The sequence below is a fragment of the Hyperoodon ampullatus genome, assembly GCF_949752795.1.
Source record: "Hyperoodon ampullatus genome assembly, chromosome: 8".
Taxonomy (NCBI): domain Eukaryota; kingdom Metazoa; phylum Chordata; class Mammalia; order Artiodactyla; family Ziphiidae; genus Hyperoodon; species Hyperoodon ampullatus.
This window is the reverse complement of record NC_136921.1, coordinates 84,047,700-84,070,867: the sequence shown is the minus strand read 5'-3', so window position 1 is coordinate 84,070,867 and position 23,168 is coordinate 84,047,700. Positions and strand designations below refer to the sequence as shown.

Genomic DNA, 23,168 nt, shown 5'->3' with positions numbered 1-23,168 from the left:
TTTTAACAGGTCTCACTCAAGGGCGAATGATATGAGGATTATCATGAAGCTGCAGAAAAACAAAGTGAGATTACCTATGAAAAGGGGATTTGTAAACAACAATATACTGCACAGAACTGATTTACCAGCTAATAAATTATCAGTCGCTATAGTAGCAGGGCCTTGTTTTATGAACTGCCTGATAACTGGGGTAGCAGCCATTCTTTCAAGAGACCCATATTTGGACACAGGACCAGGGCTTAGATGTGTTAGACCTGCCTCAAATCGAAGTCACTTTAAAAACCCTAATTAAGTGATTTGCTTCCTTCTTCTTCTCTTTAATTCACAGAACTAATTTATCATTGTTCCAAACGTTATGGAGGCTATAGTTAACATGAGCATAAATGATCACTTTGGAAGAGAAACGTTGTTTGGCCCTAACACATTATCCCTAAGAGGAGGAAGAGAAAGTGCTACCTTAATATGACATGAAAACCTAGGTAAACATAGGGCTGGGACTGCCATACAAAACTGCATCCCTGTAACAGGCATCACTGTAAAACATCACAAGTCCACTTCTGTTTAGTCATCTCAGTACTGCTATATGTAAGTTAGTTACCAAGTCTAATGATTATCATTTAAGAAAAATTACAGCACAGATGAAGCACTTGCTTCCCAAGAAGACCTCTTCATTCCTTTACAAATAGAAACTTTTTCTCCCCAGTATCCCCATTTCCCTTTCTCTCCCCACCCAATCTCCTCAAGCTACTCCTCACTCCTGCCCACTCCCACTCTGCCTAGTCCACAGGATTGCCACAGTCCTAAAAGCAGAAGGAAGATTTTTACCTCTGTGTTGTTCAAGAAGATGATACTGATTAAAAATGAGATATGTGGAAATGCGTAACTGTTGGTGCTTTTACAAAGATGCTTTTATTCGATAGCAGGAAGAACAAAAATGCATATTCACAACTGTACAGAAATCCTGTGAAAAAGACTGACAAAATAATTGAAGGGCCGCATTAATGCCCATGTAGTGGCCAACGGCAAGTAGAATCCACAAACTGTGGAAGTCAGATAAAGTAGAGAAAAGCAACCAGATACTGCTTCTGGAATGTCATAAATAGATAAAGGGAAAAAAGTTACTTTAAATCGCCCCAGTATCTCTCTGTGAACTAATTTGGTGGTGATTTAAGTGCTTCAGGAGTCAGGCTATTTCATTTAAAGACGGCATTGATATTTGTTGGTAGGGCCAAAGACGTACAAAGAAACTGATGAGCCATTCTCACTGCTCAGAGCAGGAGGGAAGGCTGTAGGAATCAAGTAATAAACTCTGTTAATGATTTGGTGGTGAATGGACAGACATGACGACAGGGTGGAGGGCACGCTTCCCCCTGGCTCTCTACTGGGACTACCACACTCCTTGTCATTTGTGGCTCCTGTCCCTCCCCTGCTCACACCAACTCCAATGCCTGCAGGAAAGAAAATGGAAAATCGCGATATACTGTATCCTACCCAAATGGACAGACATTTCTTTGGCTTTTACCATCTATTCCCCTAATGTCTGAATTAAACCGGGAGCAAGTAAACAACCACAGATAAAATATTAATATGGAGAACAGCAGCTCCTTTTTTAAAAGTTGAAGAATGTTCACAGTCCTATTTCTTTTTTCCCTTCTCTATTTTTGAAATGTCTCATTTCTCAATAACCTTACTTAACATAGCCATCAGTTTAATCTCATTGACCTCACAGACAAATAGCAGATCTGGTTCAACAACTATTTATTGAGACTGTATTTTCAGGAACTGACCTTTGGTGCTTACAATAAGGTTGGGGAAGGACATTGGTAGCCATGTGACAAGTGCAGCAATCAAGCTCTTCCGAGTCCACTTTGGAGGTGCAGGGTGTTATGGGGCAGGGGAGGTAGGGACTTAGGACAGACAGCCCAGAGGGAGGAGAGGGAGAGGAAGGGGAAGGGGAAGGGGAAAGGAAGGGAAGATGGGTGAAGCTTGAGCAAGGCTTATGTAATCTGTAGGAGGTAGCTAGGTCAAGAAGGGGTGATATCATTGATGTCAACCACTGGCAAACAAACAGAGTTGTTAGCAGGGGGCAAAAGCTGATCTTTCCCATTACAAAATGAAATGTTCTACTTTCTAGCACAGTAAGTTAAAAGCTATATAAAAATAGGATTTCTGGAAACCTTATGCTCATATAAATTTTAGTAGAACTTAAACACTTTTAAAACTAAAAATATTCTTGCATTTTATCATTTCTCTCCCATCTTTCCTGCCATAAAGTATCCACAGTAAGACATAATGTAATATCAGTGAATAAGGTTGCTTTTAAGGATCTGACTGAACATGGAAATGGAGTATTTTTACTGAGAGGCCATTTAACAGTGATGAATGTGGGCAAAGAATCACAGGACCTGGGGCTGAATGCCAGCTCTGCCACTTAAAGTTACTTAGCCATTTTGAGACTGTTTCTTTTCTCTTTTAAATGGGGGTAATAACACACACAACAGAAGGTCAGGGAGAAGATCAATTAAATACCACAACACAGGACTTAGCACAGGACAGCACATGGCAGGAGACTGAGGAAGCATGTGGCTGCCAGGGCTGAATACCCTTCTTTCTCATTCCTTCAAAGTCAACTGCCTTCTCTCCCCTAAATATCACAGAACTAAAAGTATATTTTTAAATTATTTGTATTATGGACTAAGTATAACTTTAAAAAAATAAAGAGAAGTTTTTGTCTCTTAAAAAAAAAGTATTCACTATCTTCATTGAAATGTGGATATCCCTTGTTTTTTTTCTCTTCCTGCTAAATTAGAGACCCTAAATGGAAAAGAAAAAAAGTGCTTTCTACCCCTGTGAAAACAAATCACAACACAAATAGCTACATTTGGGGGGGTGGGCAGGTTATTAGTAGCCATTCTTCTGGAAAAGAAACAGGAGAAATCTTTTTTAAACTTTCAATTGTTTCCCGCTCCCCCGCCCCGACCCCTTTTAGAAGTAACTTTTAAATGCAACTGCGAACATTCTGTCTCCTCTTTTCTCCTTTTAAAAAAGTCAACACTACCTCTTCAGTACTGGATAAGCCTTTATAACAAGCAGGAAATGCTTCACCTGTCTGAAACTGACAATTTTGGGGGGCGTACCTGACACAAAAATCTACAGCTGAGACACAAGGGCCCATTTCTCCAACACAGGGGCCAATGCCAGGGACAATGGCTGTCGTGACTGTTACAGTGGCCAACACAGGTCCCCCTGCCTCCAGTTTTGGCCACTTCTAATTCATTCCTCACACTGCAGCCAGGTGGCCTTTCTCTAGTTCAACTGTCTGTCACCTCCTTATTCCTTCTTTCTTAACTAAACAGAAGCTAAATTCTTGACCTGGCAAACACAGCCTTTCCCTGTCTGTCCCATTCGCCTCCTAGCATCATCATGCTTGCTGTGCCCCCTTCTCTTCTGCCCCCAGACACACTCCCCAGTCCCCAAGTTACAGCCTTACCACTTTCTATTCTTCCCCACCACTGTTCTTCCCTTCACTTCTTTGCTCATCACCATCATCAGCAGAAGTCTCCATCTTTCATCCTCAACACCACATCCTAGTGCATTCTTCCCTGAACACCTTGTCAAAAATTCTCATGTGCTACCTGATGTCATATACTTGTGAGCAGGTCATATCTTCCATTAGCCTGTCAACTCTTTAAGGATAAGGATAAGTGCCTCTTCCACAGAGACACTTGAGATTTTGTGCTATCTCAGTTCTTAATAAAAATCAAAATTGTGTTATAAAATTTAATTAAATTCTCTCTTCATGACTTTTTAAGATAATAGAATAACATGAACATTTATTGCAGAGGCAGATGTGTTACCATCTGCAAATCATCTCCACTTTCATATAAGAAGCAATGAATGCAAAATGACTCCAAATTTAAATGTGCCAAATGACATTTCTTTCTGAATAGATTAGTGACTGCCTTCCAAGAGATCAGGAGAGATGAGTAGAAGATTTTCACAGTGTGATAGGCTGCATAATGGCCTCCAAAGATATCCAAGTCCTAATCCCTGAACTTTGTAAATGTTACCTTATATGGCAAAACCAACTTACAGATATGATTAAGATAAGGATCTTGAGATGGGGAAATTACCCTGGTTTATCTGGATGGGTCCTGACTATAATCACAAATATCCTTATAAGAGGAAGATAGAGGGAGATTTGACTACAGAAAAGGAGAAGGCAATATGACGACAGAAGCAGAGACTGGAGTGATAAGCTTTGAAGAAGAGGAAGGGGCCACAAGCCAAGGAATACAGGCAGCCAATGGGAGCTGAAAAGGCAAGTAAACAAATTCTCCCCTACAGCTTCCCAAAAGAACCAGCTCTGCATGTACCCTGACTTTTGCCCAGTGAAACTGATTTTGGACTTCCAACCACAGGACTGTAAGAGATTAACTTTGTGTCGTTTTAAGCCACTGAGTTTGTGGTAATCTGTTACAGCAGCAATAGAAAACAAATACACCTGGTAAGTGAGTATTTAGCTTTTTCTGGGTACCACACTGTAACACAGCAGTTCTCAAAGTGAGGTCTCTGGACCAGCATTGCCATCATCACCATTTGGGTACTTGTTGGAAATGCAAATCCTCAGGCCTCATCCAAACCTACTGAATCAGAAGCTCTGGGTTAAGCCTAGCCATCTGTGGTTTAACAAGCCCTCCTGGTGATTCTGAGACATATTCAAGTTTGAGAACCACTCCTGGAACATTTTTTCTTTGAACTTGGTAATTAATATAGGGTGTCCTGTTTTTTAACAGGATGAAATAATCTAATAGAATATCACTTCTTTGAAACAAATGTTATAGGAACACAAAGTGAAAAACAGCAAGCACACCCTAAATACACTGTAGCACAAATAACAAAAAAGTCTTAAAATCCGCAACAAGAGAAGCCATCGCAATGAGAAGCCCGCGCACCACAACGGAGAGTAGCCCCCGCTCACTGCAACCAGAGAAACCTGCGTGCAGGAACAAAGACCCAACGCAGCCAAAAATAAATCAATAAAAATAAATTTTAAAAAAAGAAAAATAATAACAACATGAGAAGCTATTACCAATCTAAAGTCTATTTTATCTGTGCTTAAAGGTTTGAACCAGCAGCAGTCGATTATGAGTACAATCACTGGAGTTAGCTACTAAATAAAATACTTTTTCTTAGCAAGCAAAATAGATTTAAAATTAATGGAATCACAAATTAGTACTTTTTCTCACAATTTCTCTATCATTCAGAAGGAGTCCATTCTGTACTTCTATCAATTTCTTGGCCTAGAATCGCCACATTCAACACATGAGGATAAAACCTTCAATGTTGTACTAAGTGTGATTTTTTTTTAAAATTCAAATGTATGTCAGGAGGAACTTATAAAAGGAAAAGAATAGCATTTCCAAACTGATACCTAAAAAGAGCCATTAGGTACAACTTTTGCACAATATTACTACATGACACCTATTTTTTAGAAAGCCAGACTTCATACTATTAATACAAGCATCTATTTATTGAATGACTAATTAATGTGTCACATCTTGATAAAAGATGATCACAATAATCAACCAGAATCAAAATCTAAACTCTATTTTTAATTCCTACACTCTCATCTATGGGGCTACAGAAGTTATGTAAGTAATCTGTAGCACTGTTTTTCTTTGTGGTAGTATCTGGCAATCATAATTTTGCCAATCTCTGTTGATCGCACTCCGTGCTTATCAGTACTTCTTGCATTACACAGAAATCAAGTAGAGGAGTCCACTGTCTGAGGTTAAAAGACTGGTTAATAAGGAAGGCTAGTGGGAAATCATTTCCCAGCCTTGGACCTTGTAAATTAGGTCAACAGGTCCCAAATCAAATTGCATCCATAGCATTTAGTAATTTCATTTTTACATGGCCCTTTTTTCACAATTCACATGAAATCAAGAAAATTAGCAAAGCACCACTTTTTCTCAATTTCTTTACAGCTTCAACCATTAGTTTAAGAAAAAAAAGCTGAGGTGAGGGTGATAGGAGCCATGATTAAGAACAAAGTGAGAAGAGCTATTTCTTGATTCATACTTCATATACCAATGATGCATGCACACACAGGTGCGCGCCCATGCGCACACTTCATATACCAACGATGCTCAGGTGCACGCACACACACACAGAGCATTGCAGTCTAGGTATTACCTCCATTTGTATTGGAATAGCTGGTGCCAAATATAATTTTTTTGCTTATGCTGAATACCATGCACCCTGTTAAGAATCTCTGTTAGGATATTTTATATTTACTTTTAACTCCCTAATCAAGGATCTGCTACGGAGAAGAACACATCCAAAGGAGAAGCTGACAACTCACAAAAGTGCTATTGCCTGGGAAAACAGACTATGTTTACTTATACTGTGGTTACTAAATGTCCCACTAGTGCCCAAGTCACTGTAGAAACAATTGCTAGAATATTACCAATCTACCTTGAGCAAGATGGGCCTGACTGTATTAAAGACAGGAAGGGAAACTGTAATACGAATGGTTACGCTCCACTCTGCCATTTCATAGTATCACAAGGATACTATGTACCATAAAGGAGAGTGGAGAATACCTGATCTTTCAGTTTGGGGACCTGAGAATTAGTTTGATGCACCTGCATACACTGTTCACACACTGTAGTAATGGAATTCCTTAGACTTCCTGGAGCATCCTTCAGTCAGCCCCTAGCAGTGAGACCCTGGGTATCAGTCACCACAGCTTTACTAACTGGATTGTATACACTCACACACACACACACAGGCTCCTTTAGACATAAGACAAAAATACTGGAAATCCCCAACCAACTGCTCAAAACTAACACTCTAAGGGTAGATCTGGTTGGATGTACTAAAAACATAAGAGAGAGAGAGTTTGGCCAGAATTCAAACTACCTACCAGTTCAGGGAAAGAAGTTAATTTTATTAAATTTTACTGCCAACCCTCTGTACAATACTAATGGGAAATAGGGTAGCCACAAATAGTGAAAATTCTCAGCTAATCTCCATATTTGATTTCAGTCATGAATTTTAAGTTCTTTTTCCCAAAACTTTTAAATAAAACTGTTATGAAGGGCTTCCCTGGTGGCGCAGTGGTTGAGAGTCCGCCTGCCGATGCAGGGGACGTGGGTTCGTGTCCCGGTCCAGGAAGATCCCACATGCCACGGAGCGGCTGGGCCCGTGAGCCATGGCTGCTGAGCCTGCGCGTCCGGAGCCTGTGCTCCGCAACGGGAGAGGCCACAACAGTGAGAGGCCCGCGTACAGCAAAGAAAAAAAAAACCAAAACAGTCAAGTCCTCCCCAAACACATTACCAGTTTTATTTCCCAATTTCTCCATCATGTAGTCTCAAACAGACCCTGTTTTGTTTTGTTTTTTCCAGTTTTCCCACTCTGTTCTCTCCGCCTAAGAATGCTTTCACTAACCCCCCTGTCAATGGCAACCCATTCGTTAGGGCTCAAACTAAATCCTATTTCTCTGTAGTTTTCTTCAATTCCCTTAATTGGATCCCTTTCCCATGCTCAGACAGAACTCTGTACTTCTATCATTTATCACAAAGTCTCATATTGTAAGTATTTAAAGAGAACTCTTAACTCTTTTATCATACTATAACTCCTCTACCATACATATAACATCCTGGAAGGCAGGGATTGATTATTCCTTCCCTCTCCTCTTCCACCTGCCACTATGTCTTGGCAGAGTAGATGTTTAATAAATGTTAGCTAAGTTGAATTAAATTCCTATGTTATTGATGATCCCAGAGAAGGGAAGAACAGTAATAATATTGCTCAGGGGCTCAGACTGTCTTGCTGTTTTATCCATGATGCTTAGCATATTCCTTGCCATAGGTAGGTATTCAACAGATACTGAATGAAAGAATGAACAAATGAACAGAGATCAGTATCTCCCATCAGTAATAGGCAGAAGCTCTTGGAAGAGCCCTTTAAATAACATCTTTTGATCCTCAAATGCCTTGTGCCCACATTTGCACTCAGCAACATGCAGCGGCTGCTTTATACGGCAGCTACAGGATGACCAGACACCAGTATTAAGTTTTCTTATTGAAGTGTAAGTGACATACAGTTAGAGTGCACAAACCTAAGTGTACAGAAACTTGACATATGGCTATACGTGTATACACTTAACATCATCTGTCTACATAGTCAGGACATAGACACCTATGTCACCACCCCCCAGACCAAGATCTAGAAGATTTTTGCCACTCCAGCAGGCTCTCTCCTGCCCACTCCCATACAACTACCTCTGTCACTACAGATTCATTCTGCCTGCAAAAATTATTTTATTCCTTCCACTGTTCACTGCCTTACAGAAGCCTGAATTCCTTGAGGACAAGATGGCCATCTTTCCTGTGCTCTGGAAAAGTCATTCCGAGGTGACTGGTATCAGCAGACTGCTGCTCAAAAATTCCTACAACAACGACGGCAATGGCATCTAGCAGAGAGGCCTAGTCTCACGCGCATTAATAAAGGAGAAGGCGGCAAACACCAAACAAAACCCTAAGCCATTTGTCCCACCTTACAGAAAACTGTAGCTGAGCCAGTATCCAGGTGCTCCTTGAGCCAGTTTCTCAGAGCCGCACGTGCAGCTATAATCAGAGCGTGAGCCGGTCAGCTCGGAATGCCTGATACCCTGCTCCATACCCTTGTCCTAAGTACCCTCACTCCACCTCTCACAGCCAAGACTGGGTCTTCCCCGAAGAGACACAACACCAGTTGCAGAAGTAGAACATCTCATTACTTCTCCCAGAAAGCTGCTGTTTTTAAGCAAAGAACATCTGGTTTGTTTCATTACGGTTGATGAGGAAAGTGTTTTATGATGATGACCGTTGTATGTGAAAGCCATTAGCTCTCAGATTTTAGTAAAACAAACCTTAAAAAGAAGAATGCTTTCTTTTTTGAATTCAGTAAAGAATTTTCCTTTTCCTGTCAGTTGATGCTTCAGCTAATGCAGAGTGAATGTGCACATACAGATTCTGAAACATGGATCAATATTTCGTACCAAATTACCTGAACTCTTCTGAGAGTGACTAGTTTTCTATTACCCATGGGAACAGGAGAGGAATAGCAATGCAATCCAATTCTCAGCCACTGCCCTCAGCCAAAGGAAGCCTGTAGCACTAGCTTTGTTACAGCATATAAATGAGGACCAATGTTTTTCATAGTCAAGTTCAGCTCTAAACTTTTTGACAACTTTAAGTCTATGCCTTTAGGGGACTGTCTAATAATGAACGTCATATTTAAATCAGGGTTATTTTAGTAGCCTCTGAACTATAAGTTAGTTTTTCCTTTATTTCTAGAGTTTTAAAAGTTGATATTTTATTGTGGGAGCTGAAAAGATAAGATTCATGTTTGATCAAGCACCAAGTCTACAAACCCTTGTATAAATAACTACCTAAGAGCAAGTATCACTTAGTAGGGCAGCAGTCGCCACTGGTACTTGGGAATCCACACGAGCACCTCCTCCTCCTCCTCCCACATCAGCTTCATGAACTCCTGCAAGTCCTGAAATCTTCCTACCTCACTGCCTGAAGAAAGCTTTGGGTATGAAATGACATTCTCTCAAGACAAAGCCTGAACACAAAGCGAAAACGTGGGTAAAAGGCTTCTTGATGCTCTTTATGGAAAGTTTACACAACTAAAATCAAACTATTGCCATCTCACTAAATTAAAAGCTATAAGCTATTAAAAAAAAAGCTATAAGCTATAACCTCAGGGCTGATGAAATGGTTTTATCACCTGAACAAGTTTTAATTTATTCTAGGCAATGAACAATTTCACATTTCCCAATCTACAGAAAACACTGAGTTGTCCCAACCAGGTTCTTACTATGAATAGTGTATTAACAGTTTGCTAGTCATATTGCAGAAACTAAGCATCATAGAAGGAGAGAATAAATTGTATTGCATAATTACATTATTTGTTTGTATAAAAAGGGACAACGACACCCAGTTGGAAAATTAGTAGACAGTTTCTAATAAGATCCAAAAATACTAAGGATACAGCAAGCCACCAATTCTCGGCTTTGCCGAAGTGAGTTCATTTGGAAGCAGAAGAATGAAGTAAATATGATGCTTAATTTGGACCTTCTGAATGTAATCGCTAAATTTAACTCTGTGCTCCGAATATGAATACAGTCCAAAGATGGAGCCTTTGCTTTTCCTTGGTCACTGGTTAATCCTCGTCAACCCAGAAGATCTACTCAGTGAGTAATTAAGCCTGGATACAAGTAGACTATATGGCCAAATATACCTGGATTTAAATCTCAGCCCTGCCACTGACTAGCTATATGACCTTGGACACATTACTGAACCTTTGTTAGTCTTGGTTTCTTCATGCATAAGGATGAGGAGTTACACTGTATAACACATGAGAAATGAATGCTAAGTGATCAACATAATGCCTGGCCCACAGTGAGTGCTCAGCACAGTATAGCTATCATTATTATGATTATGATTATTATCAGTGATGAAAAATTTCATCCTGGCTATGCACTAAGCCAAGAGTGTTTTCAAGGCATTACCCCACTCCAAAGGAGGTGGGACTTTCACTGTGAGAGAAGTTTTTTAAAGTACTATATGGAGAAGAATTCCAGGTTATTATCTAATATAGGCCATGTAAATCTGAAAAAGAGCTTAAATCTTACCAGAATCCCACTGGAGACTAAAAAAGCTCCTTAGAAAGTCTATGCTAGGGCCATTCTGGGGCATTCTGGGCAATAAGATCTCAGGGAACCTCCAAGAGAAAATCCAGGGATAAGGGCTGTGAGGACTAGGCAAATGGGAACAGATGGAGTCTTTTTGATGAAACTTCTGTATGTCTTTGCCATTTAAATGGAATTCAACTTAAACAAAAGTTCTCCTTTTTAAAAGTTACAACTGCAAACTCTCTCATAACCCACAATTTCATAAATTATGCATAATCATTTCCACCCTAATTCCCACATCTTAGGGTTAACTTTTTTAATAAAAAAGAAACTAATAAAGATATTTGAAAAAAATTTACCATCCACAGTTCCTCTCTAAAAGGAATCTTAACATTTTTACCTATTACATTCCATTTGATATATATATATATATATATATATATATATATATATATATATATATATATATCACAGCAAAATGTACAAATGAGTTTGTTACTCATTTTCATGTAAAGTTCTACTAAATATTTTACTAGAACTATAAATAATATAGTAATTTTATAGTTATTATTTTGAAGTAGTTGCATGCTCTTTTGCCACTTTGATAAGAATTTAAACAATTCTAATATTAGACATTAAGATTGTTTTACATTCTGTTTTGGATTTGCTATAATTTGCATGCAAATGTATCTGTATATATATATACATATGCATTTCTTTAAGTTGCAATAATAACTTTATACATGTATATTTTTTTGCTTCCATATAATTTGTTCCTCAGGATAATTCATAGGAGTTGAATTGCTGAGTCACAGTATATGAACATACTTAAGGTGATTCTTCTATATCACTATTTTGCTTTCTAAACAGGTACCAGCTTGCCATATGATCAGCTATTTCAAAATCTTCACTGAATTATGGGGTAAGAGTTTTTAAAATGTTACATTATATATATATTAAAAAATAATCAAATGAAAAATAATTTTAAAAAGTTACGTAGTCTACATTACTGATTTTAGAGATGTAGCGATTCAGTCCCAGAGAGACTAAGTAACTTGCCTAAGGTTGCAAAACTGATTAATGCCAGGTCTTCTGGCTCCTTCTTTAGTGTCCTCACTGAATCACATTATCCTCAGTTTCTCCCTGGCCTCAGAATGTTCCCTTCAGATAGGATACCAGACAAGTCAACACAGAAGGGCAAAGGAAAGGTATGAGGGAATCAAAAAATATTCAAGAGGATAGATGTAGGTAGAAGGGGGAAAGGCAGATACAGTAAGGAGAAGCCTTGAAGGACAATTTCCGTGAGTCACGCCAGGTAATTTCCATTCCAGGAAGAGCATTTACTTATTTGCCAGCATCAAAGCATGGTCGTGACAAAGGATCTCACTGGACTAGGTGGCGCCAGCAGCGCAATATTTAAAAGCTTCATGTCAAAGTACTGCAGGAGACTTAGGCATTCACAGTTCTCAACAGAGCCCCCTCTAAATCAGTACTAATTAGTTTTATGCCTTACATTTTCCAAGTACTGTATAGCTTCACAGCACTCCAACACACAAGCCGAGGAAGCCAGGGCAAGCATCATCTTCCCACTTCACAGATGAAAAAAATGAGGTTTCAGGGAGCAAAGGTCCTATTAAGCACAACTGGCAGAACAGAGACTGTAACTTCAATCCTGACCTCTAACTTAATGTTCTCCCATAGTGATATGACTTGTATTTCTTAGTTAGGTAAATTTACTAATAAAAATGTAAAATATTACTTGAACTGCTAGATTTTTGAAACTTGTTTTCTAATTCTTTTTTTTTTTTAACCGACCTAAAAATTTTAAAGACCACAAGCCTGGCTGCGATTTTTGCCTCAGGCAAGTCAATTCATCCTTTGAAAACTGTTTCTTCTTTTCTGAAATGAGAAATTCTAGACAGTTGATCTTTAGGGTCCTTTCCCAACGTCCATCGTATTCTATGTCATGAGAACTTTTTTTTTTTTTTTTAAACAAAACTACTTGATGGGGCCATTTTCTTAGGTAAAACTCTCAGTATCAAGCATCCTTAAACAAGTGATGTGCTCGAAGCAATTTCAAAATTTTAAAATAACACAAAGAATAAAATTTTAAATGGACACATATTCTAATGACTGGACAATTTTTATTATCACTATCAAAATAGGCAAAATGATGTCAATGCTGTTTCCATTTCAGAAAGATTCCAAGCGAACCAATAAGGAAAAGGGAACACCTTGAAGCATGACACCAGAGGAACACTCTAGCTTTCCTTGCTGAACCTTGAAAAGCACACCCAAATGAATAATGAAAAGTTATGCCATAATTCAGGTCAGAATCAAAAAGTTTAAGGGAACAGGCAAACTGCTCAGTCGGCAGGGTACTTTTCAACCATGTGTTTTCACCCCTAGTTAGTTATGAAGTCAACATAATAAGTGGCAATTTGCACAGTTTTAAAATGTAATACAATAAATTACAGTAAGTTGTCAGAGTACATCACAGAATGCAGCACAATGGGAAGTTTGGGCTAGTTATTAAGATATTGTGGATACATCTCAATAGAAGCAGAAAATGCTTTCGACAAAATTCAACACCCATTTATGATAAAAACCCTCCAGAAAGTAGGCATAGAGGAAACTTACCTCAACATAATAAAGGCCATATATGGCAAACCCACAGTCACCATCGGCCTCAAGGGTGAAAAACTGAAACCATTTCCTCTAAGATCAGGAATAAGAAAAGGTTGTCCACTCTCACCACTATTATTCAACATAGTTTTGGAAGTTTTAGCCACAGCAATCAGAGAAGAAAAAGAAATAAAAGGAATCCAAATCAGAAAAGAAGAAGTAACGCTGTCACTGTTTGTAGATGATATGATACCATACATAGAGAATCCTAATGATGCTACCAGAAAAGTACTAGAGCTAATCAATGAATCTGGTAAAGTAGCAGTATACAAAATTAATGCACAGAAATCTCTTGCATTCCTATACACTAATGATGAGAAATTAAGGAAACACTCCCATTTACCATTGAAACAAAAAGAATAAAATACCTAGGAATATACCTACCTAGGGAGACAAAAGGCCTGTATGCAGAAAACTATAAGACACTGATGAAAGAAATTAAAGATGATACAAACAGATGGAGAGATATACCATGTTTTTGGATTGGAAGAATCAACATTGTGAAAATGACTCTACTACCCAAAGCAATCTACAGATTCAGTGCAATCCCCATCAAACTACCAATGGCATTTTTCACAGATCTAGAACAAAAAAGTTCACAGGGCTTCCCTGGTGGCACAGTGGTTGAGAGTCCGCCTGCCGATACAGGGGACATGGGTTCGTGCCCCGGTCCGGGAGGATCCCACATGTCGCAGAGCGGCTGGACTCGTGAGCCATGGCTGCTGAGCCTGTGCGTCCGGAGCCTGTGCTCTGCAATGGGAGAGGCCCGAGTACCGCAAAAAAAAAAAAAAAAAAAAAAAGTTCACAATATGTATGGAAACACAAAAGACCCCGAATAGCCAAAGCCATCTTGAGAAAGAAAAACGGAGCTGGAGGAATAAGGCTCCCAGACTTCAGACTACACTACAAAGCTACAGTAATCAAGACAGTATGGTACTGGCACAAAAACAGAAATATAGATCAATGGAATAGGACAGAAAGCCCAGAGATAAACCCATGCACATATGGTCACCTTATTTTTGATAAAGAAGGCAAGAGTATATAATGGAGAAAAGACAGCCTCTTCAATAAGTGGTGCTGGGAAAACTGGACATCTACAGGCATAAGAATGAAATTAGAACACTCCCTAACACCATACACAAAAATAAACTCAAAATGGATTAAAGCCCTAAATGTAAGGCCAGACACTATAAAACTCTCAGAGGAAAACATAGGCAGAACACTCTATGACATAAATCACAGCAATATCCTTTTTGACCCACCTCCTAGAGAAATGGAAATAAAAACAAAAATAAACAAATGGGACCTAATGAAACTTAAAAGCTTTTGCATAGCAAAGGAAAACATAAACAAGATGAAAAGACAACCCTCAGAATGGGAGAAAATATTTGCAAATGAAGCAACTGACAAAGGATTAATCTCTAAAATTTACAAGCAGCTCATGCAGCTCAATATCAAAAAAAGCAAACAACCCAATCCAAAAATGGGCAGAAGACCTAAATAGACATTTCTCCAAAGAAGATACAGATTGCCAACAAACACATGAAAGGATGTTCAACATCACTAATCCTTAGAGAAATGCAAATCAAAACTGCAGTGAGGTATCACCTCACACCAGTCAGAATGGTCATCGTCAAAAAATCTACAAACAATAAATGCTGTAGAGGGTGTGGAGAAAAGAGACCCCTCTTGCACTGTTGGTAGGAATGTAAATTGATACAGCCACTATGGAGAACAGTATGGAGGTTCCTTAAAAAACTAAAAATAGAACTACCATATGACCCAGCAAGCCCACTACTGGGCCTATACCCTGAGAAAACCATAATTCAAAATGAGTCATGTACCACAATGTTCACTGCAGCTGTATTTACAATAGCCAGAACACAGAAGCAACCTAAGTGTCCACTGACAGATGAATGGATAAAGAAGATGTGGCAAATATATATACAATGGAATATTACTCAGCCATAAAAAGGAACGAAACTGAGTTATTTGTAGTGAGGTGGATGGACCTAGAGTCTGTCATACAGAGTGAAATAAGTCAGAAAGAGAAAAACAAATACCACATGTTAACACATATATATGGAATCTAAAAAAAAAAAAATGGTTCTGAAGAACCTAAGGGCAGGATAGGAATAAAGACGCAGAGGTAGCGAATGGACTTGAGAACACGGGAATGGGGAAGGGTAAAATGGGACGAAGTGAGAGAGTGGCATGGACATATATACACTACCAAATGTAAAACAGATAACTAGTGGGAAGCAGCTCCATAGCACAGGGAGATCAGCTCGGTGCTTTGTGACCACCTAAAGGGGTGGGATAGGGAGGGTGGGAGGGAGGGAGACGCTAGAGGGAAGAGATATGGGGATATATGTATATGTACAGCTGATTCACTTTGTTGTACAGCAGAAACTAACACACCATTGTAAAGCAATTATACTCCAATAAAGATGTTAAAAAAAAAAAAGATATTGTGGAGACACTTGAGCTGGCTCCAAGGAGCTAGTCCCTTGCTGAGTTCTGACTCCAGGAAGGCACTAGAGGGAGGGGGAAGACTGCAAGAGGAAGCTCGAATGTGCTCCCTTCTGTTTTGCTTCCCATTCTTACCACCACTCCCTCAGCCCCACCCCAACTGGGCTCTCCAGCAATGCATCTGCACCCCAGCAGTGACAGTTCATCCCAGTGGTAGCAGCTGGTTGCCCTTTTTCCTCATTCTCAGAACCAGCCTCATTGTGGTTTCTGATACATACCAGCTGGTCAGCGCTTTCTTGTCCAGCTCCATGGCTCCTCCTTGGAGCATCTAGGTTCCAATAGCTCCAGCCTCTTCCTATAAGCCCCCGTCCTCAGAGCCATAGCCTCTTCCTGCCATTACCGCGTCCATGATACCTCAGTGCAGCGCTGATCAAAATGCTGTGGGCAGGGCTTCCCTGGTGGCGCAGTGGTTGAGAGTCCGCCTACCGATGCAGGGGACACGGGTTCGTGACCCGGTCCGGGAAGATCCCACATGCCGTGGAGCGGCTGGGCCCGTGAGCTATGGCCGCTGAGCCTGCATGTCCAGAGCCTGTGCTCTGCGACAGGAGAGGCCACAACAGTGAGAGGCCCGCATACCACAAAAAAAAAAAAAATGCTGTGGGCAGATCAGCGCCAGTCCTTGAAGCGTTTGTTACTGTTCCATTAGAATGTCAATTAACTACATCATGAAAAGCACTGTACAGTTCAGCTGACTTTTCTTCAGAGGTAGACTCTCCCAAAAAACAAGCAGTGAGTTGATTTACATTCAAGTCAAGCTCCTTATCTAATGGCAGACAGGTAGCACACAGCAGATCGATTACTCTGAGTAACATAGTCTTAGTGGTTCCCTCTTGGTGAATGATTCTTCACATTACAGTCACCCCAAGAATCACTCCTGTAGTTTCTGTCTCCTAACGCAGACCCCGACTGATACAGAGCTTAGGTATAGATATATTTTGAGTAACCTTTATTTTAATCATACACGCGCATGTGTACAAAACTGTGATATAAAATGCATCATATGGTCAAAAAGTTGGAAATATATTAGCCTAACGTGTAGATTACATGGAAAAAAATATTTACCTAAGTCCCAATTGCACATATATCTAATGACCTTCCTGTGACACTATAGTTTTAAAAAATAAGTAAAGGAACTCAAAGAAAAGTATTCAAAGACCTCCACTCAATATAAACTTCCATCTACAAATGAGAAAAAAAGGTAACAGTATATGAGAGAGAACTTACTCTATTTTTAAAGGCTTGACATATGGTTCCTTTCAAGACCTAGAAAAATGTGTTACTCTGTATGAGTACCCTGTGCTCTGGGACTTCAGAGCACCTGAAGTAATTCTGGGTCTTCTTTTATGAAAGTACTTGTCTCTGCTAATCATATTCATGGGGCTAAGGGTCACTTGTGTCAGCAATTACAGGAGCAGACTATTGAGACAGGCTTATGTCTTTCAACTATTTAAATATTTCCTACTAACCCAACAATGACTTTACTTAATAGTTCAGTGACATGTCTGTAAGGTCAATGCCTTCTAGGGTCTACTTCCATCATCAGAGTTAACTGCTGTCTGTAAAGGGGGCTCGGAGCTGAGAAAGCAAAGACGACATATATGTACACCTGTTAGCCCCTCACCATAAATGAGGCTCATCCTCTTATCTGTCATCATGAAACTACAGAAAACATTTTGTTGATTTCATATAAATGACACACAAACATGCTTTCTTTACAGGGTGTCTGAAAATATGTGGCCAATTATTTCATCCTTTATTACAGAACTATTCATAGGGTGACCACATATCTTATCACCCAAACTGGATCAGTACAAGAGGGAGGTAAGTGCCCGGGACCCTGAGACAACTCATGTGTGAAGTCAGCCTGTGTCTTGCTCCAAAGACACATTCACACAATTCCACATCAACCACAGGAATTATGACATAATGGAGGGGAAATCAATGCACAGTAAATAAAATGATAAAAAGGCAAGGCAGAAATAGAGACAAAGATGTAGAGAACAAATGTATGGACACCAAGGGGGGAAAGTGGCAGCAGGGGGGGGATGAATTGGGAGATTGGGATGGACATGTATACACTAATATGTATAAAATAGACAACTAATAAGAACCTGCTGTACTAAAAAATAATAAAATAAAATTTTAAAAAAGGACAATAGATAAATATTTCTCTATGCTTCTTGCATATGAAAACCATTTCTATGTGGTGTAAGGTCTTATTCCATGGTGTATCCTTCCTTCAGAAAAGCTGGAATATTTTTAAAATTAAGCACACATGGCAACCATGAGAATGCACCTGTTAGATCTTGTAGTGGTGGGAGTGTGGCTGACTCAGGGCCCCGCTGCTGTGCAGTAAAATCCACAGCAGTATTTGCATGAAGGCCCTGCTGCCCACAGGCTGCTGGCAGCCTATGACTGAGCACAACAGGAATACTACAGCAAGCCCATTTTTGGGAGACACAGGTCTCCTTTGATGATCAACTGTGGCTCCAGGACTGCCCAGTGGCCTGACTGAATTTTTCTTAGAAAGGCACAGCAAGCAGTCTTAGAGGCTCACCCACACTTTCCTTCTTTCCCTCTCTCCCGCACACATGGTCAGACACACATTGTGGTCTGAAGGCTCTTCCAGCCTCCCGGCCAACTCCCTCCCCATTTTCTCTTATAGATACTTCCCCTAATCAATTTCTTACACATTTAATCTCTTCTTCGTGTCTGTTTCTCAGAGGGCTCAGACTAAGACAGCACAAGTGTGTACTGACATAAACCTAGTTTATATGTATTTAAAAACTCTCAACTGCCTTATTTCTCAATACAAAGAATATTTTTAAACTGAGGGCACTTAAATCGGTCATATATATACACTGAAAATCTACGATGATTTGGTAAACCCAGGAAAATATATATGTTCTCCCCACAGGATTAAGCCAATTCAAATGGGAAAGGTTAACAGCGTTTAATAAAATTTAAGTATTCAGCCTGAATGTATTTGAGTATGGCAGAGAAAACTCAAGCTATTCTTATACTAGAGATTGATACCTCATAGCCTCATCTATAAAATGAGGTATTTAGATGATAGGAATGATAACTTTTACATCTAAAATTCTATGGTTTTCAAAAATTTTTATTAATTAATTTGTTTTTTATTTTTTAAGATTCTCTATCATGGGTGCATGGTACTTTGCATTTGGTAAATATCTCTTTAACGGGAGCATAGAATTTCAGGGTAGAAAGGGTACTTAAGGTTACTTAATACACCCTAGAAGATGAGACGTATCAGATTCATTTGACCTAAAAGCAGAAGAAAATTGGACAGTGCAAGTTGCCTAGGTATTTTTCTAACAGCACATGTAATGATCCACATTTTGGATGCTGGGAATAAGAAGCAGCTGTGGCCTTTCATATTTTAAAATTGGTCCACTACCCTGCTATTTTATTTTAAAACATTTAGGGTATTGTGAAAATTGGAATTACCTTGTTTTGACTATTTCTGGTGCTGCCTTCATAATAATTTCTTTTCCTTTTGGTTATATGGGCAAATATATTGTCCATTCCAACAAGTTAACAGAAATATATTTTATTTTATTTTATTTATTATTATTTTTTTTTGCGGTACGCGGGCCTCTCACTGTTACGGCCTCTCCCGTTGCGGAGCACAGGCTCTGGACGCGCAGTCTCAGCGGCCATGGCTCACAGGCCCAGCTGCTCCGCGGCATGTGGGATCCTCCCGGACCGGGGCACGAACCCGTGCCCCCGCATCGGCAGGTGGACTCTCAACCACTGCGCCACCAGGGAAGCCCCAGAAATATATTTTAAATATCCGTTAAAGTAAGTATTTAAAGCTCTAAACAGAAACAACGACTACATTAGGTTAAGTTTGCTAACTTAACTAAAGGAAGTCACGAGGTTAACGTGGGCTGGTAAAGTGGGGAAAGTACTAGAATAAGAGATAGCAGTGTGCGTTTCACTTCAGATTCAGCCCTTTCATAAACTCACTGTATGACCTGTGAAGTGACATCTACCCTCTCTGGACTTCTGCTTCCTCAGCTGTGAAATGAAAGAGCTGGACAAGATAGCTTATGAAGTCCTTCACAGTTAGCTCATATGGAGTCTATGTACACTTTTCTATCTCACAGTATGAGGAAACGCTAAACTGTACAGCTCATCCAAAACTGAGTGCTTCTTAGAGAGTATCAAAGGAAGAAACCCCAAATACAAATTAATCCAACAAGAAGAACAACATCTATTTCTCCTTTCATTTTTAAGCATTTGTTATATCTAGAGGCAGCTGAAAGGAAACTGTTATAGTTTAAGGAACAACAATTTCCAGGCAAACATTCTATTGACAAGCCCTTTTACTGCCTTCTATAGAGCCACTGAGGACTAGGGGATGAAAACTACTCTCATTCCATTCAGTCTGTGTAGGGACAGAATAAAGCAGAGCTAAGTGTCAAAGCATTTCCTGTTCTGATGACAGATGGACAGGCTTGCTGAATGAGAACTTTTAAAAGAGACCACATCCTGCAGATCTAGGGAAAAGGGCAAAGAAGTGCTCCTGGCTCTCACCATCTCTCCTTGCTCACCATCAAAGCCCTTCACCAACAGAACCCGACGTGAATTCCAAACTGTGACCTCAGTTAGCAACTCGACATTCCCATGAAGCCCAGCTCTCCCATGTCAGCTGAAATTCCATCCAAAGCTATTTCCTCTTCCAAGGTAGTCAAGTTGGAAGCATAAAAGCTCTACAGCCATTCTTTCTATTTTTTCCCCTAGATACATAAATCTGAAAACGAGAACAGTAGGGCTCCAAAATAAGCACTTTCCACCACATTTATTTACCCCAGTTGAGAATGTCTTCATACTTAGAAATTTTACAGAGTGAAGTTCATTCTTTTAAATCTATTCAAGGGACCTCTGGGCCATGTAGTCTTATTAAGTGAAAAATAAGTGCAGTTACTAAAGGAAAAGACAACAAGTAAAAAGAATTATTTCCTCTAGGAAAATATGATATTGGGAAACAACTATTATTTACAATAGAATTTGCCACGGGCAGACAATATCTTACAACTCAGACTTGAAAAATGAAAACGTATTTGCAATTTTCATATCAACATTTACATGAGAATTTACTAGTAAGGCGTGCCACTTGGCCCAATGCCCCAGTTTGGAAAATTTGTTTTGCTAAATAAAGATAACACTGATATCACTTTAAAGGGTAATACCATAAAACATTTAAAAAAATAATTTCCCATTTTCTGCCAACTCACTATTGCATGACTGTGAGAACGTCTTCGTGAGACTTGAAGTTAAGCAGCCTAACTTGTTAGTAGTGCCATTAAGCACTGAAATCAAGAAGAAAAAGACTATGACGGCCTCAAAGAACTGCTTTCATAGGTAAAGGTGCCTTTGTTCATGCAGAGGAGCAAAATAGCAGCCAGGGAACACAATCTATAAAAGGAATTGAATTTTCCACTGGCAGTTGGTGTTACCCTGTTGGTAGCTTTGCAAGACACTAAACTCTAATTTCTACTGATAAAGGCTACAGTGATAACACAAAATGCCACAAGTGATTTTTTCAAGTTGTGTGATGTGTGATGTGGAAACTCTAAATTCTTTCCAAGCCTGAGATGGATTTTATAAGGTTCTAATGCCCATAGGTAGCAAATAACCAACTAGAGTGGTCAATGGACTTAGTAACATCTATCACTGGAAAAACAAATTATTTTCAAAAGTTATTTTCAGCAGATGCCTGAAAGTTGTTTACTACAAAGAATAAACGGCCAATATTTTTATAAATCAAAGAAAAATGTACAAATAATTCTTACAAGTGTGTTATGATTGTTTAAAATTCTACTACTGCCACAACATAAAAAATAAGACAGAGGCTTACAGTTACATAAGAATTGCATAAAGTAACTTGACAGAGCCTACCTTTTTCAGGAACCGGACTCCATAGGTAAATATATAAAGGCCAAATGAAAATTTCCACCTGTGGAAAGTTTAAAAAAAATTCTATGATATTCAATTTAAATACTTCACAGCACATTCTGAAATACGTGAGTGAAAAAAGTCCATTAAATGACCTCCCCCCTACACACACCTCTGCCCCAACCAGGGATTAAACTTAAGGAGCGATTTCAGTTCTGGCTAAACACATACACTTAAGTGCATGGCATACTGCAAATATTTTAAATATTAATAATTATATTCATAAATTTTCTTTCACTCAGTTATTGTATTTGCCCATCTTCTCTTCTACCAATATGTGAATTTCCTCTTGTTCATTGCTCATGAACGAATAGATTTTACAAATATGAAGGTATATAAGATAGCTTTGAATTCTTTGCCTGTTTCAGATATTAAGTAAATGACTTAATTTTTGTTCATATTTGTTTTAAAAATAAAAGGTATAATATTTTTAAATCAGGTAACATATTTTTCCTTCATCTTTTAACAAATTTTTATTGGCATCTTTCTGGATATTGCTAAGGGAACCCATTTGGAATCCAAATCATTCATCTGATGTGCAACTGTTAACAACAACCTTATACCATCCCAAACTCTATGTCTAGCTGTTAGACATTCACTTTTTTTTTTTTTTTTTTTTTTTTAGTGGTACGCGGGCCTCTCACTGTTGTGGCCTCTCCTGTTGCGGAGCACAGGCTCCGGATGCGCAGGCTCAGTGGCCATGGCTCACAGGCCCAGCCGCTCCGCGGCATGTGGGATCCTCCCGGACCGGGGCACGAACCCGTGTCCCCTGCATCGGCAGGCGGACTCTCAACCACTGTGCCACCAGGGAAGCCTTCACTTTTTTAATGAGGAGAAAATTTTAAGTTCTCTTTCAATGACAAATGAATTGAATGTTTAAGTCTTTTAAAATACGAGACTTTATATAAAGACTTTATATAACTTATATACATAGTATGTGTATATATATGATTACTACGAATAAACTCTTACCCTGGTACCCAATTCCCGATTTTACTTCTTATATTTTCTGAGTGTGAATAGCTATGCCTTTAAAAACTGATTGAGGGCTTCCCTGGTGGCGCAGTGGTTGAGAGTCCGCCTGCTGATGCAGGGGACACGGGTTCGTGCCCCGGTCCGGGAGGATCCCACATGCCGCGGAGCGGCTGGGCCCGTGAGCCATGGCCGCTGAGCCTGCGCGTCCGGAGCCTGTGCTCCGCAACGGGAGAGACCACAACAGTGAGAGGCCCATGTACCGCAAAAAAAAACAAAAAACACTGATTGATTTCACTAA

General features: G+C 39.4%; 1 protein-coding gene across 2 annotated transcripts in view; it reads right to left on the bottom strand.

Annotated features, from left to right (window-relative positions):
- The window catches only part of CERS6 (ceramide synthase 6), a gene marked incomplete at both ends in the record, with an annotated part of 326,214 nt that overhangs the window by 117,034 nt on the left and 186,012 nt on the right, over nt 1–23,168 (bottom strand). For both annotated transcript variants that reach the window (XM_079710750.1, XM_079710751.1), the window contains one exon: nt 21,839–21,896. In XM_079710750.1, coding sequence (XP_079566876.1) covers nt 21,839–21,896 — 58 coding nt within the window. The remainder of the gene's footprint in view (nt 1–21,838; nt 21,897–23,168) is intronic.